This window comes from Acomys russatus, chromosome 9, assembly GCF_903995435.1.
Source record: "Acomys russatus chromosome 9, mAcoRus1.1, whole genome shotgun sequence".
In the NCBI taxonomy this organism is placed as follows: Eukaryota; Metazoa; Chordata; class Mammalia; order Rodentia; family Muridae; genus Acomys; species Acomys russatus.
The window spans coordinates 2,745,674-2,761,524 of NC_067145.1; the positions used below are offsets into that span (position 1 = coordinate 2,745,674).

A 15,851-nucleotide genomic window follows, 5' to 3' on the forward strand; every position below is an offset into this window, starting at 1 on the left:
ATAGAATAGCTGGATGCTCATGTTTATTTTTAAGTCCCTAGGGTCATAAAGATGAGACCCTATCAGAAACTACAACCTTCCCCAATCTTCTGTGCACAGTCACCCCTGCTCCTGTGATGACATTATTGGTGAAACATTAAATTTTGTCGCTGCCACCTCTTTCTTCTACTTGTGTGTTGACTTTTTCTTTAACATTCAGTTGGTTTCCTTTCTGTGCCCCACCATTTCCCCATAGTCACTATGGCGACCACTGGAGAGGCTGGTTAATTTTCCCTTTGCCTGAGCAAAAACATTACTTCCTGCAATGCAAATAGGAAAAGAGAGCACACACCCAACTGTCTGAAAAATTATCAGCACTTTGCATTCTCTGGCCGACTCCTCCCTGAGGGGGAAAAGGAATCATTTCAGAGCTCGGGCTGAGAACACACAGCTTTATCTTTTGAAGATGACACCATGACACTGACACACATCCCTGGTGCATTTCCTGATTCCTCACATCACTCAGGGTCTGATGGATTTAACTAACTTCACAGGAAATACAATCATTGCATTTACCATCATTGCAGGGCATAATGCTTCACATTGTCTTCTGAAGTTCCAAAAAAATAAAAACATTAAATTTTTAGAGCTGGAAAATACAATGCTTTGCCTTTCCTGACTCCACCAAAGTGCCTTCCTTAAAACCTCAGTAGCAACAAAAATTTGCCTCAACCTGCACTTAGAGATAAGCACCGAACAAAATTTAGATGACTAAAATGGCACTGAAAGTTCCACACCCAAAGGCTTGTCTAGCTAACTACCCTTTAAACAAGTGATTGCTAAATTTCTGGCCAGCAGATGATTTTTTGTTCAGTTTGTGGTATAAAGATGACAGTGGGACTAAGAGTTAGGCCATCCTGTACCATGTGGTGAAAATACCTCCCTGGGAACCTTGAACGACTCCTGACGCCCAGGTTTCGCCCCATGAGGGCCTGGTTTAGAAGAGGCTGAGGTGAAGTTTGCATAGTGACATGTTTTAAAAGCTTTCCACATGACCCTGGTGTGCAGCCTAGCTAAGGACCAGAGCCTGCCCTCTGGTAGTCTCCATTCCATCAAATTATTTCCAGTGGTTCCATCCCAGCGTCCTTGGGGGCCAAATGTCTCATATCTAAAAGCCTGCTTTCTGCCTAGTGTCTTCCCAAATCCATTGGCCCTTTATGGGGTGTAAGAAACCATGCAGTTTCCAGTTGCGGTCCACCCTCCTAGATGAGGAGCACGCCTTAAGCTCCACCCACCTTATAATGCCTAAAGATGTTAGGGCAGATCCGGCCTCCACTCCATCCCTGGACCTGGAGTCCCTGCATACCTTGCTCCCTTGCCCCAGAAGTGATGCTATCTATACTTCCACTCATTGGTCCTTAGAAGTATTTCCACATTAAGAAAGAGATAACAGGGAACATATTGCTATTTAAGGCTTTATTTTGTATGGACATGTTAGTGACTAAAGTTGGCCCAATGTCCAGGGAAGAAACTTGGTGACCCTAGGGTAAATCAACACCCTAAAAGCTAACGGAAGAGCACAAGCCTATAGCCCGGAGCTCAGGAGTCAGCCGCCTTTCTTCTGCTGTGGCACCAAAATGGCCTTTGCCCTTGAACTCAGTTTGGTAGCAAGCTCTACACTCAAAAATAAGAGAGCTAATTCAGCGTGTATTTAGAGTGGCTGACTGGGATGGAGATTAAACCCTCCTCAACTACAGCTAGTTCAGAATGCTTGTACTTCGCAATGTGAGAGATGCGAGCGTTTGGCACTAACTCCACAATTACCAAACCCATCACTTAGCCTAGCATTTACTGTGCTTTCTGGATGAAAAAAAAAAAAATGACAGTCTAGGATAAGTTTAGGGACTATCGCTGCCATTTAAATCCACAGCATGGGTTCTAATATAGTTAAAGTTGTTGATTAAATGTTCTGTATCCCTTTCTTCTTTTTAACTTTATAGTTGCTGTTGTTGTTTTCACTAAAGTGGTATGTATTCAAGTTTAAAAACCTGAAAGACAGAGTGTATAACAAAACAAGAATGACTTGTTATACCTCCAATCAAATCTATCACTACTAACATTTTCGTGTGCATGGATATGGATAGATAATTGATAGATATGGATGACAAGATGGATATCAGTAGGCAGAAGACAGAAAGAGACGATAGAGAGATAGAGAGATAGATAGATAGATGATACATAGATGGATAGATAGATGGATAGATAGATAGATAGATAGATAGATAGATAGATAGATAGAAACAGATACATACATGCACATATGTTAAAAATAGACGCTTTTAAATAAAATCGGGTTAGTAACACTGAGAGTTCAGTATCGAGACACTTTTTAAACATGGCGTTAATGATTGAGACCTGGAAGCTTCGTCTGCTCCTTCTCTTGTGTTGTGGCCAGTCCTACACTGTTCCTGGACTGAGATAAAATGCAAATAGAGCCTTCCATATCAAAGTGTGAAGGCTGGTTAGACCGCACTGCTCAGAGAAGGAAGTACACTCTTCACAGCTAACTTGCACACTCACTGCTGCCGGAGTCACAGCATCTGCAGAGTCACAGAGTGCCAGGCGGTCACCTCTTTCCAATAAACATGGTAAGTCATAGATTTTATGACTCTCTCCGGTCTTCTAGAAAACATGCTGATCTTCCGTACTGGGGAAGAGGGGGCTTATAGCCGCGTTCTCACTGCCTGTGAAGTCGCCACTTGCCTACTGCTGTCCTTGTCTGGAGGAAGCTGCTTTGTCTGTTATGCCCTTTGCGATCAAGGCTTCAGGAGTTCCCTTTTCTGATTCTAGCTGTCATAAGAGCGGAAGGTATCCGTCTCACAGAAAGAAAAGTTGAATTCTTTGACCCTGAAGAGAGCTACGTGACAACAGTACCATAGTCTCGGTTCCTGGGTGAGCGCTTTAGTGTCAGACAGAGATCCCAGTGATCGGCCTTAGGTTACATTACCGGCTAGGGGTGCCATTTGGCAACATAGGGGATTTTGGTGAAGGAATTATTTTGTTAGAAAATGCATTTTACTATTTTCATTAAGCAAAGAAAACAAAAATCAAATATTCAGACCTCAGGGACAGGCTGTGCTCCCAAAGTTAATTGAAAGTCATTATTTGCAGCACAGTAAAATAGAGAGAGGGTTCCCAGCTGTACCAAAAAACTAGTTTAACCTAAAATGTAGCCAGGCTATAACACCAACACCCTGCTTCACGATTTCCCCGTTATTTACCCATAAAAAATCAACTCCCCAAACTGGATAGGATTTTGCTCCCGACTCAGGAAGAAAGACTTTTTTTTTTCTAACTCTCATAACCATGCCTGGATACCCACCTACCGCCCAAAGACTGGGCATGTGCTGTCCTTCATCTGGATACAGTTACTTCCTTTGGTGGTGTGCCCACTGGGAATACAGGATCTGATACTACAATGTCCATATTTGCTGTAAGGAGGAAAGAAAGTACAGGATTCATCCGGTAGTGTTTGCAGCAGAGAGTGTAGAGGGGTCAGAGAGCATAACCTTGCACCCGAGAAGAGGGTGAGCAGGAAGGTAGACAGGGTGAGAGTTGCAGAGTCACAGCAGTGGGGAGGGGAGTGCTCGGCTGAGGAAATGGTGGCACACAGCCCTCCCAGCAGCTATGTCTGCGGTGTCACTTACCAACCCTTCAGGTCTCCACACCGAGCTGTTTGGGCCCAGGATTCTTACGAACTAGCTTTTCTTAGCTACTGATACCTTCTTCAAAACTGAAAGAGGACACAATGGTTTACAAGGAGCTACAGGGTGTAGATGTCTAAAGCGACAGTTAGGAGAAGGAAAAGAAACTTATCTGACTAGCTGTTTCTCCAGAATTGCTATTTGCTCACTGTAAAAGTAATACCTCTTAATTGAAGAGCTCCTTGGAAATATATAGGGATCTATATAAATGAAACAATAAAGAAGTCTATAGTCCTAAGGGACAATCTGTAAATGTATATACATTCTTCTAGAATTTCATCAATTTTAAAACATATTTTATAAATATTATTTTCTGTATAAAGCTATTCCTCACTGTGTTTTCATTTAAAATAATTTGACTACTATGCAAGTTATAGTGTCATTTTATGTGTTATTCCCTAATTTGTCTTAATCATTTTCATAGAGATGGAGATTACTTTTTTCTCTTATTTCTATTTTCCTCTCTCTTCCTTTAAGATAGCACAATTAGATATTTCAGTTGTTTTTGTTTCATTTTCCCCCTTTGCCTTACTGTGATACAGAAAAGATCATCATATCATTGATGATTTTCCATGGACAAAACTATCAGAAAAAAATGACCAAGTGGGGGGAAAAAAACAACACATTTATTTAAGACTTCCAGTACCAATTCTTTTTTTCTTTTTGAGGATACAGTTAAAGTTTGCCTCTTGACAGTGGCATAACAAGTAACACCTATACAACATTGTATGTGCATGCCTATACACACACACATACACACACACACACACACACACACACACACACATGTCTTTGCAGATTATCAAGATTATACGTTTTTATCTCTCCACAGCATTATCTTTGACAGACTATAACAGGAAGACTCTAACTTTCTCCTTGAAGATGCAATAGTATAATCCAACACACACACACACACACACACACACACACACACACACACACACACACACACACTGTGAATTTACCACTCCTTATAGGTTAACTTTGTTTTCCATTCTTATGCTTTTTTGAAAATCTTTAAGTTCCAGGCTGTTTCTCAATCTGATGCCAGCACTGGCAGGGATTTTCCTACTGATGAGCACAGAAAGGTGCAATTAATTATAAAGCAGCTCTCATGACATAGGCACATACCAGACACTGGCGAAAGTTGGTCTCCTTCAGTGCAACCCCCAATACATAGTTTCTTAAGAAGACATAGGCACTTCCTAGGATCCCAAGGAAAGAGTGATACTGGTAGTTAACACTGGTAAGACAGGGTTGCTGTTATTAAACCGTGTAATAACTCTTAGAGACATTGACTGCCTGCACTAGTTGCTTCCCTTGTCACTGTCCTAAGAAACAACTTAAGGGGAAAAGGGCTTATTTTGGACAGTCATTTAAAGGGACGTAGTCCATTATGGTAGAGAGGGTTTGGTGGTAAGACCAGCTCTTGTCACTGGCAACAGCAGTGTGTGGTTGTTGCTCACACTCAGTTGATCAGGAAGCAAACCCTGGCTGGAATAGGGACTGGTGTATAACTCATAAGGCCTACCCACAAACACACCAGCAAGCCACTTCCTCTAGCTAGGCCCTACCTCCTAAAAGTGCCACAACTGCCCAGAACCACTCCACCAGTGAGAACCACGTGTTCAAGCCTATAAGCTATAGGAGACAGTTTTCACTCTAACCATAATACAGCCATTGAGCATTTGATAGCTAAGAGAACTAAGTCTCAGAGAGTAAATAACTGACTTGCTCCACACGGCTCACTAAGTTTTAGAACTGGGATATGAACACAAATCTGCCTCTTTTCAAAGCCTGGGGTTTCCTACATGTTGCAATACTCTAGAAATCAGTTCCATTGGGGGCAGGGGGAGTTTCTGAGCCCAGGTCTGTCTCCTTGAGCTAAGGAGCATTCTTTACAAAGGTGATCATTCTTATCTGAACAAGAAATCAGTAGCCACATTTATTTCAGTCATGACCGCCATGAATTTCCCTGCTTTCAGAGTGCTAGCTCCAAGGAAAACATTTCAGGTGTCCCTGGGATGGAGTAGTGAAAGGGTGAGTTCCTGGCTTTGCGTTCCTTTGCCTCAGAATTCAGAAGTGGAGATGAACTAGTTAAATACCTCCTATCCTCATCCCTCCCCTCCCCCAAGCTCTTTGGCTATATTACCACATATGATGACCCAAGTGGTGACTGGGACATCAGCTCTCATTGTCCTCTCTCAGTGACTTATTGGTAAGGGACCTGCAGACTATTGTACAAGGGAAGCACTCAGTGCTAGGTAAGAGTGAGTACGTCAGGGTTTCCGATGGCTGAGCTTATGTCCCACCTAGCAAGGGGCACTAGGATGCAGGCTCAGTCTCCCCATTGCTTCACAAAAGCCCTTGGCCCAAACCCTCTCCAGCAGCTCAGTGAAGCTACAGAGCTAGGCTAAAAGTGTTCTCTGATGCTGCCCCTCAGAATGTGATTCTAGAATTTTAAAGAAAATGGAGGAAGCAAAGGATCTCAAACAGCTGGCCCTAGACAGGGTAGGTAATTTTATAGTTCTAAATAGAAATAATAGAATGGTACCTTTTCACCTGACAAGTATTTTTAGGCATGACAAATTTATAAAATGTACAGGAAAATATAGAGGCAGATGTTCTAATAATGCACACAGCTTTTCCAATGCTCACCGCACACAGAAAGATGTCTTATGAATAAATTTTGAAGATTTTGAGAAATGAAGTAAAGGTAGGTGCTTGGTTTCTTGTACTCTTTGCATTCAGCCTTCTGGCTTCTTGTGAGTGTCAACTAAAGACATGTGTTGGAGGTATGTTAGCACTCATCCATCCATCAAAGGCTTGGTAGGCCCTGTCACCACATCTGGGCTCTGCTAGCCAGTGAAAAATGTGTGAACAATGCAGATTGAGTCTTGTATTCCCAAAGCCTCCATTCACTGATTGGCTCTCAGACTTCGGTTCACCTCAGGATCCCCAGGAAGGCCAAGAGTAGGGTCTGCTGCCTCTGAAGAGGCAACTCACTGACCATGCCTAGAGAGCCATTGCTCTTTGTAATTAAACAATTACAAAGGAAAGAAACCAGCAACATACCACACTCTACTCTCTAAAGGAGACTATCAAGAGCTGAATTAGAAAACAGAGGGAGCTGGTCTCTCTTTCTGTCTCATTTATTTATTTATTTATTTTATTTATTTATATTTTATGGGCATTGCTGTTTTGCCTACATATATGTCTGGGTGGGGGTATCAGATCCCTTGGAACTAGAGTTACAGACAGCTGTGAGTTCTGGGAATTAAACCCAGATCCTTTGGAAGAGCAGTCGGTGCTCCTAACCACTGAGCCATCTCTCCAGCCCCTGGGAGATGGCCTCTTTAGACAGATAGCTGGAGCTGAGGTCTAAGACAGGGCTGGTTCTCTACTCTGACTGTACCCTGGAACCTTTGCAACAGTCTCTAAAGCTCCAAATCCATAAAATAGAAACATGAGGTGTGGCTTAGTGAAAAGATCTTGGCATGGGAAGCAAGCTAAAGATATCCAGTTAAAGAAAAAAAAAAAACAGATGAAAAAGATGCAAAGCAGGATTGAACTCAAAGACCAGGTTGATGGAAAAAGGAGACTGACAAGCTGTGGTTAAGGAACAGGCCACAGTCCCATGATTACTGGGCCTTGATGGCTGCCTAGTTTATTTTGACTACACTAATAAAATGCTTTTACAGCATGGTTATAAACCACAGAAATCTGCACCTCATGGTTCTGGAGGTTGTGCTAGCACGACTGGGTTCTGGTGAGAGCACCCATGAAGTTCACAGACTGTTGACTTCCTACTGTGTGCTCATGTGATAGAAGAGGCAAACAAGTTCACTTGACCTATTTCATGATAATCCTATGCATGAGAGTGGAGTCATGGAATGTAAACACTTTGCAAAGGCCCTACCCCTTAATACCATGTTTTAGGGCAGTAGTTCTCAACCTTCCTGATGCTGCATCCATTTAATACAGTTCTTCATACTGTGGTGAACCCCAGCCATAAAATTATTTCATTGCTACTTCATAACTATAATTTGGCCACTGCTATGAATCGTAATGTAAATATTTGATATGCAGGAGATCTGATAAGCAACCTGCAGAGGGGCTAAGATCCACAGGTTGAGAACCACTGCTTTGAGGTAGACTATCTGCAAATGAGTTTTAGAAGAACACAATCATTCAGGTCATGGAAATTACTCTTATTATTGTGCACCACAAGAATCACTGAAGAGTGAGTGCTGGGGGCCAAGTCATACTCCCTACTCAATGATATCTGGGTAAGGAACAAAATAAAAAAAAAAGAAATTAAAAACTTACTAGAATTCAATGAAACTGAAGGCACAACATACCCAAACTTATGGGACACAATGAAAGCACTGTTAAGAAGAAAGTTCATAGCACTAAGCTCCTATATAAAGAAACTGGAAGCCGGGAGTGGTGGCACACGCCTTTAATCCCAGAACTCAGGAGGCAGAGGAAGGTAGACCGCTGTGAGTTCTAGACCACCCTGGTCTACAAAGCGAGTCTAGGTCAGCCAAGGCTACACAGAGAAACCTTGTCTCAAAAAAACAAAAAACAAAACAACAAAAAAAAAGAAATAAAAAAAAAGAAAAGAAAGAAAGAAAAGAAAAGAAATTGGAGAGATCCCATATTACAAACTTAAAACACACCTGAAAGTTCTAGAGCAAAAAGAAGCAAACTCATCAACGAGGAATAGATGACTGAAAATCATCAAACTCAAGGATGACATCAATCAATTAAAAACAAAGAGAACAACTCAAAGGATCAACAAAACCAAGACCTGGTTCTTGGAGAAAATCCACAAGATAGACAAACCCTTGGCCAAACTAACTAAAAGGCAAAGGGAGAGTACTCAAAATCAACAAAATCAGAAATGATAAGAGAGACGTAACAGTAGACAGTGAGGGAATCCAAAGAATCATCACGTCGTACTTCAAAAGCCCATATGCCACAAAATTTGAAAACCTAAACAAAATGGACAATTTTCTTGATAGACTTAATGTTTAAATATCATCAGTTTTTCCTCACAGTTCTCAAAATGATGCCCCCCACCCCCAATTTTGGATACCAGCAAGTTACAGGATAAGTATACAGGATCTGAGGTGCGATGTCTCCTAGGACAGTGCAGCAGGTGACGTGAGGGACTACAATGGAGGCCCAGTTGGAAGATGATGTTCCAAATCAGAGCTGGAAGGCTCCCATAAGGACTGAACTCCAAACTCTCTACATTTTACAGGAAGCCAAGTATGTGAAAAAGTAGAAATTCCTGTGCAGCATGAAACAAGTTTGAAGCCAAGGATGAGCATTTCCATTTTTGAGTGGTGTCTTTCACTCATGTATTTTTCCGGTGGGGGGGGGCGTGAAACAAGGGCTACCTCTCAGAGCATAGGTTGAAACACACTAAATTTGCTCTGAAGTGAATTTGTTCTTGGTTTGGTAACTTCAATATCACTTCCCTAGTTCTCAGATGTGAATTCTACCTGGCCTTTGTCGCCTCTGTGTCCTTCTGTTAAATATAACACCACAAAATAAAGTAGTCCATGTCCGTTATCCCAGTAACGAGAAGGTGGAAGGGGGATTAACGTGAGTCCCAGGTCTCCTGGAGCCTTATAGTGAGACTTTATCTCAAAAATAGATAAATAAAAATTAAATATATACTTAATTTAACAATAAGATTTTCCCATTCCCATCTCCTATACTTAATACATACTAGCACTCCAACACTTGCTTAGTAAATGAAAAAAAAAAACCTTAAATCTGCATTTTGCTCCTTTTTGGTTGTGTGTCTCTCCTTCCCTCTTCAGAGAAATGCCTGTTTTGAAAGTAACCTCCAGCCTTCATAGTCATATTTTTATACTTTTGTTTCATCTATGGGTACTTAAGAAACATCATCTAATAGCTATATAGGTTATATAATATTAATATAATACTGTTTAGGGGCTTTTAATAGCATCTAAGGGTTTGGTTTTTCTCATTTCACTGTGCACTGTCTTAATACATATTTATTACTTTGAGGCAGTAGCTCCATCCTTTGAACTGCTGTAGAGTCCAGTTACAATTCATCCATCTATCAAAGTTTCATTTCTTGCCATTATTTTAAATTTCCAAATTATTTTAATCTTCCTTGCCCAGAGTTCCTTCTACAGAAACACTATGTCCCAACTTATCCTCAATGGCCCCTTCAAATTTTGTTCTCCTTCATCTCTCTGGATGGATCCTAAGTTGACTTACCAGCTTCATCTTCTAATTCACTCATTCTTCCCCCAGCTGTTTTTCTAGGGTGACCAGAATTCTCAGTTTTCCAGGACTTTCTCAGTGTCTTAGTCAGGGTTACTACTGCTGCTGTGAGGAGATGCCATGACCAAATCAACTTGGAGAGGAAACGGCTTCCTTTGCTCACCCTTCCACAGCACTGTCATCACTGAAGGAAGTCAGGACAGGAACTCAAGCAGGGCAGGAACCTGGAGGCAAGAGCTGATGCAGAGGTCATGTAGGGGTGCTGCTTACTGGCTTGCTCCCCATGGCTTGCTCATCCTGCTTTCTTATAGAATCCAGGACCACCATCCCAGCCATGGCTCCACTCACATTGGGCTAGGCCCTCGCATCAATCACTAATTAAGAAAATGCCTTACAGATGGATCTTTCTTTCTTTCCTTCTTTGTTGTGATTTTGGTTTCTTTTTTATTTTATTTTTTATTTTTTACATGTACATTTATATTACCCATATATACAATAAACTACCTATAGCAAGAATAACCATGAAACAATCAGGGATTAAATAAATGCTACATTCTTAGTGTTTTGGCTATTTGTATTTGACAGCCTTGAAGAAAACATCTTTCCTATCTTGGTGCGTCTAAAATTCTGAGTGTAAATCAATCTCCATCACAACTTGCCATTATCAACTTAAAACATCTATCTAGACCTAAATACATCTTAATCCCTAAACAATAAGCTTCATTGTAAAACTAAGCTACCTGGTCTTCAACTCCAACAGAGACTTGAGAAGGAATAAACTTGATTACCTGAGTATATGGGAGGGCAGGCTAGTAGCTTTCCAAATGTGATGATGACAGAGACAGTTTGCTACCTGAATAGTCACCAAACACTATTATGTTGGAGCATCTTCTTCAGCCTTCTGGCCCAACGTATCTAACAGACATATTTGTGAGGCAGGAACTGTTGAGGACTTGCTTACCCTGTCTTGACAGAGTTTAGCCATCAACTCTGCTTGCATCCAGATGCCTCTACCTTGTGTTAAGTTGACATAAAACTAGCCAGGACACTCAGTTTAATCACTGGCATCACAAGGCCGTGGAGCCTCGGCTCCATCAGATGAGGGTTGTCCCTCACCTTATCTGTGTCCAGTTTTAACCCTGTATCGAGTCATCACAGCAACAACGAACTTTTGATTTCCATTTCTTAAAAACTGGTCATTTTCCTTAACTACTGTACAGTCATGCTAATATCTGCATACTTTTGTTCAAATATTCTTGGAGTATTATTATATTTCTTGACAGAATCTACTTTTTTCGGTTTTTCTTTTTTGTTTTGTTTTGTTTTGTTAAGATAGAGTTTCTCTGTGTAGCCTTGGCTGTCTTAGACTTACTTTGTAGACAAGGCTGGCCTCAAACTCAGAGATCTTCCTGCCTCTGCCTCCCAATCCTGGGATTAAAGGCACCACCACTGCCCAGTTTACATTCTTTTTTTATTATTAATTTATTCTTGTTATATCTCAGTTGTTATCCCATCCCTTGTATCCTCCCACTCCTCCCTCCCTCCCATTTTCCCCCTACTCCCCTCCCTTATGAATGTTCCTGAGGGGGACCTCCTCCCCCTGTATATGCTCATAGGGTATCAAATCTCTTCTTGGTAGCCTGCTATCCTTCCTCTGAGTGCCACCAGGTCTCCCCATCCAGGGGACGTGGTCAAATATGAGGCATCAGAGTACATGTCAAAGACCAGTTTACATTCTTAAAGTCATTTCTACACTGCTATCTTTTTCATTTAACGTATGGTAAGCCTATATTTTGTTTAGTCATCTCCTTACCTATCTGATGTATTTATAACTCTAGCTGATATGGAATTTGCTCTGAAGGCTAAGCTGGTGGAGAATTCACAAGAGCCCCCTGACTACCTTCTGAGAACAGGGATTAAAGACATGCGTCACCACATCCGGCTCTTTAAACCTATGTTTTAGTTGCTAATGTTCTTGGGTTTTGTTTCCTGAAGATGGCTTTGCTCCTGCATCTCAAAATGTTGTGCTTTAGACAATTTTTTGAGGAAGTTCTACTGATAAGTTTTTGCTGCTGTCACTTGTATTCTCTCTCTCTCTCTTTTTTTTTTTTTAAAGTAGGTTCAGTGAACTTTACTGATGGTATTCAAGAGAGTAGGGCTCCCTGGACCCCTCCCATTATCCTGGGGTCTAGGATGGAAACTGTGAGGGGAGATGCTCAGTGTCAGGGGTAGAGTTGGAACAGGGACTCCTCAGCAGCCGAGGGCCTCTCTCTTGCTCTCGTGTGCTTGCTGGGGTTGGGGGGTCCAGGGCTTCTCACACTTTAGAGGCCATGTAGGCCATGAGGTCCACTACCCTGTTGTTGTAGCCAAATTCATTGTCATATCAGGAAATGAGCTTTACAAAGTTGTCCTTGAGGGCAATGCCAGCCCCAGCATCAAAGGTGGAAGAGTGGGAGTCGCTGTTGAAGTCGCAGGAGACAACCTGGTCCTCAGTGTAGCCCAGGATGCCCTTCAGTGGGCCCTCACATGCCTGCTTCGCCACTTTTTTGATGTCGTCATACTTGGCGGCTTTCTCCAGTCGGCCTGTCAGATCCACGATGGACACCTTGGGCGTGGGAACATGGAAGGTCATGCCAGGGAGCTTCCCGTTCAGCTCTGGGATGACCTTGCCCACAGCCTTGGCAGCACCAGTGGATGCAGGGATGATGTTCTGGGCAGCCTCACGGCCATCACGCCACAGCTTTCCAGAGGGGCCATCCACAGTCTTCTGGGTAGCAGTGATGGCATGGACTGTGGTCATGAGTCTTTCCACAATGCCAAAGTAGTCATGGATGACCTTGGCCAGAGGGACTAAGCCCTTGGTGGTGCAGGAAGCATTGTTGACAGTCCTGAGTGAGTTGTCACACTTCTCGTGGTTTACGCCCATCACAAACATGGGCGCATCGGCAGAAGGGGCGGAGATGATGACCCTTTAGGCCTCACCATTCAAGTGGGTGGGTCCGGGCCTTCTCCATGGTGGGGAAGACACCAGTAGACTCCACAAAATACACGGCACCAGCATCAGCCCATTTGATGTTAGCGGGATCTCTCTCTTTGAAGATGGTGATGGGCTTCCCGTTGATGACAAGCTTCTGGTTCTCAGCCTTGACTGTGTTGCAGAATTTGCTGTGGGTAGAGTCATACTGGAACATGTAGACCATGTAGTGGAGGTCAATGAAGGGGTCATTGATGGTAACAATCTCCACTTTGCCAGACATGAAGCAAGCCCTGGTAGCCAGGCGCCCAATACAGCCAAATCCGTTTACTCCAACCTTCACCATCGTGTCAAGGGACCAAGGGACAAGGCTGGCACTGCACGAAAAGATGCGTCTGTCTCTGGAACAGGACGTTTAGCACATTCCGGGCCTTAATTTATGGTTCTCTGTACTAAGACTTGCCTAAAGAAGTTCTGAATTAGTAGCCCTTCGCCCAGCTGCACGTTTGTACTATCTGCTCAATTTTAATGCAACAGCTCCTTCAGCCCTGGCCCAGCCCCAGCCCCAGAAATGTTCATGTTTTTCTAGTAGTACAGATACTTTTATCTTAATTCCCCAAATCACAGAAACATCCAAAGCGCCTTTAGTTGTTCATCTACTGGTTAGTTCAATTTCACCCTCATTTACGCCAGCATCCAGAATTCTCCTCCTTTTCTTAGTGAAAAACAGTTTTTAAATGATAAGTCCTAGGGCTCTCTGTATGTGTTTAAAGCTCAATTCTCTGTTCCCTGTTAGCTCTGTGACTTTGAACAACCAAGTTTTCTGTGACTCAGTTTCTCCGTATGTAAAATGGATAAATCATGACACGCACTGAGTAGGGATATTGTAAAGATTACATGATTTATAAAAGAATACCTTTTAATGGTGCCTGGCATAAGCAGATGCTCTGCAAAACTATATAAAAGTATATGCTTGCAGGTGAGATGTACAAAGAGCCCACAAAATAGAGCTGAAAGTGTTTGAGGTAGGGGCATGTAACAGAGGTTAAAGAATTATGGGGTGGGAGAAAAGCGTTTGCTTTGTAAAAGGTCTATTCCTGCCTCCAAAACGTTAATACGCTCTTTTAAAACATTGACAAAAATGAACTTTTACACACACACATACACACACACACACACACACACACACACACACACATACACACACAAAATTCAGGATTTTGTTACGTGTCTTAATTGCAGGTATGGAATTCTAAAACTTAAGTTGAGACTCACTCCTTCTCTCCTGGTGTTCAGCTACAAATACTGATAAGCCAGCAAGAAATTCAATCCTTATGCAAATCCTGGCAGAGACTTAAAGCAGTGGAGTTGAAATAAACATCTGCTCAATTTGATTTACTACAGACGTTTAGATGAAAGAATTCCAGTGAAGTCTACCCAGAACAGCTTAAACATTTTGGAGGCGCACTATGCACAAATACATTTTGACTGGTTGCTGTATGGAAGTAGTCCATTAAACTTGTTGCGGTGTTATTCACTACAGCACAGAGGGGGCAGGGAGAGCTGAGTTAATCACAACAGGACAGTCTTCCGAGAGAAACTAATTTTACCACACGTACGCATAACCGCATGAGGCAGCATTTCAGAGCAGAGGAGAGTTTTTGCTGTGGCAGAGAATGGCTACCCCAACACAGCAGGCCAGAAAGAGGCACGTAGTTCAGATTAGTCACTTAGGAGGTGGTGAGGGTGACTCGGGAGTTTCCCCAGCATATTTGATCTAAGAAATGACCATGAGGGAGGAACTGCTGTAGTTTCTAATTTCTAGGCAGAGTTCACCTGGCGCTGTGGAGCGTGCCCACTGCAAGTGGCTCAGAAGGAAGAGTCCAGGAACCTGAACAGCTACGGGTAACTTGGTAAGAAGAGCAGGGCAGGATGGCGGAGTTGCGTCACTGTTTGCCTGGCTGTTCTACCTATCCACATGCTAAGTCCTCGATTTAGTTTGTAGTTCATTCTCCACACAAATAGGCTGCAAGCTCATTCCTGGGAACTGATGCCAGACCCATCCTTTGATCAGTGAGAAATGGTGTTCTCTTTTCCTTGGGCTTACTACATGTAAGTAGTCAAACTACACATGGAAGAATGGTGCATTTTGGGGGCAAAGACACTTGGTAAAAATTGGAAGTTAACTCATCTATGCATTTGTAATTACTTACTGTTTTCATTGTTAAGATCCATATCTAACTAAATGACAGTTATATCTTTTGTGTGTCCGTAGGTATCTGTAATGAAAGTTTCTGTTTGGCAATATACTCAGTTTGCTACTCAAAACAACACTTAAGAGTACTCAGCCCACAACAGAGAAACAAGGAGAGATGCTGGGTAAAAGCCAGACACTGAGTGAAGAAGCCTTGTGTCCATCATCAATTCTTAGCTTTCCCATGTGGGAATCCCTCTCTTTCCTCTCTCTCCTCCCTCTCTCTCTCTCTCTCCCTCCCTCCTTCCCTCCCTCCTTCACAACCAGGCAGAGTCACTCTCCATCATCAGACCCGAGAAAGGATCACACACAGCTCACTCCTCACATTCCATTATTAGCTCCTGAAAACAATGGAACCAATAAGCCGCACAACGCAGCTTCTGTTTCTCAATTTAATATTCTATAATGAACACAACTGTACAGTTCTGGACAAATAGAATCAAGGTGAGACTTGGTGAACTTGGTCCTTTGAATACGCTGCTGGTTTGGGACATGTTTAGAGTGAAAGCATTGTCCAGAGTTGGGAATTAGATTAAATATATACCAGCCTCCTAGCAGGTTCTGGGCTGGTCTTGAGTGTATGTGTATATGTGTGGGGGGAATTGGGGGG

At 42.5% G+C, this 15,851-nt stretch overlaps 1 protein-coding gene and 1 pseudogene across 4 annotated transcripts in view; one reads left to right on the forward strand and one right to left on the reverse strand.

Annotated features, from left to right (window-relative positions):
• The first annotated feature begins 2,503 nt into the window (after positions 1-2,503).
• Positions 2,504-15,851, forward strand: part of Fyb1 (FYN binding protein 1) — a 124,868-nt gene continuing 111,520 nt past the window's right edge. For all 4 annotated transcript variants that reach the window (XM_051150927.1, XM_051150922.1, XM_051150925.1 and 1 more), the window contains exon 1: positions 2,504-2,627. In XM_051150927.1, the coding sequence (XP_051006884.1) occupies positions 2,625-2,627 (3 nt within the window). In that variant the 5' untranslated portion in view covers positions 2,504-2,624. The remainder of the gene's footprint in view (positions 2,628-15,851) is intronic.
• Positions 12,328-13,336, reverse strand: LOC127193548 (glyceraldehyde-3-phosphate dehydrogenase-like; annotated as a pseudogene).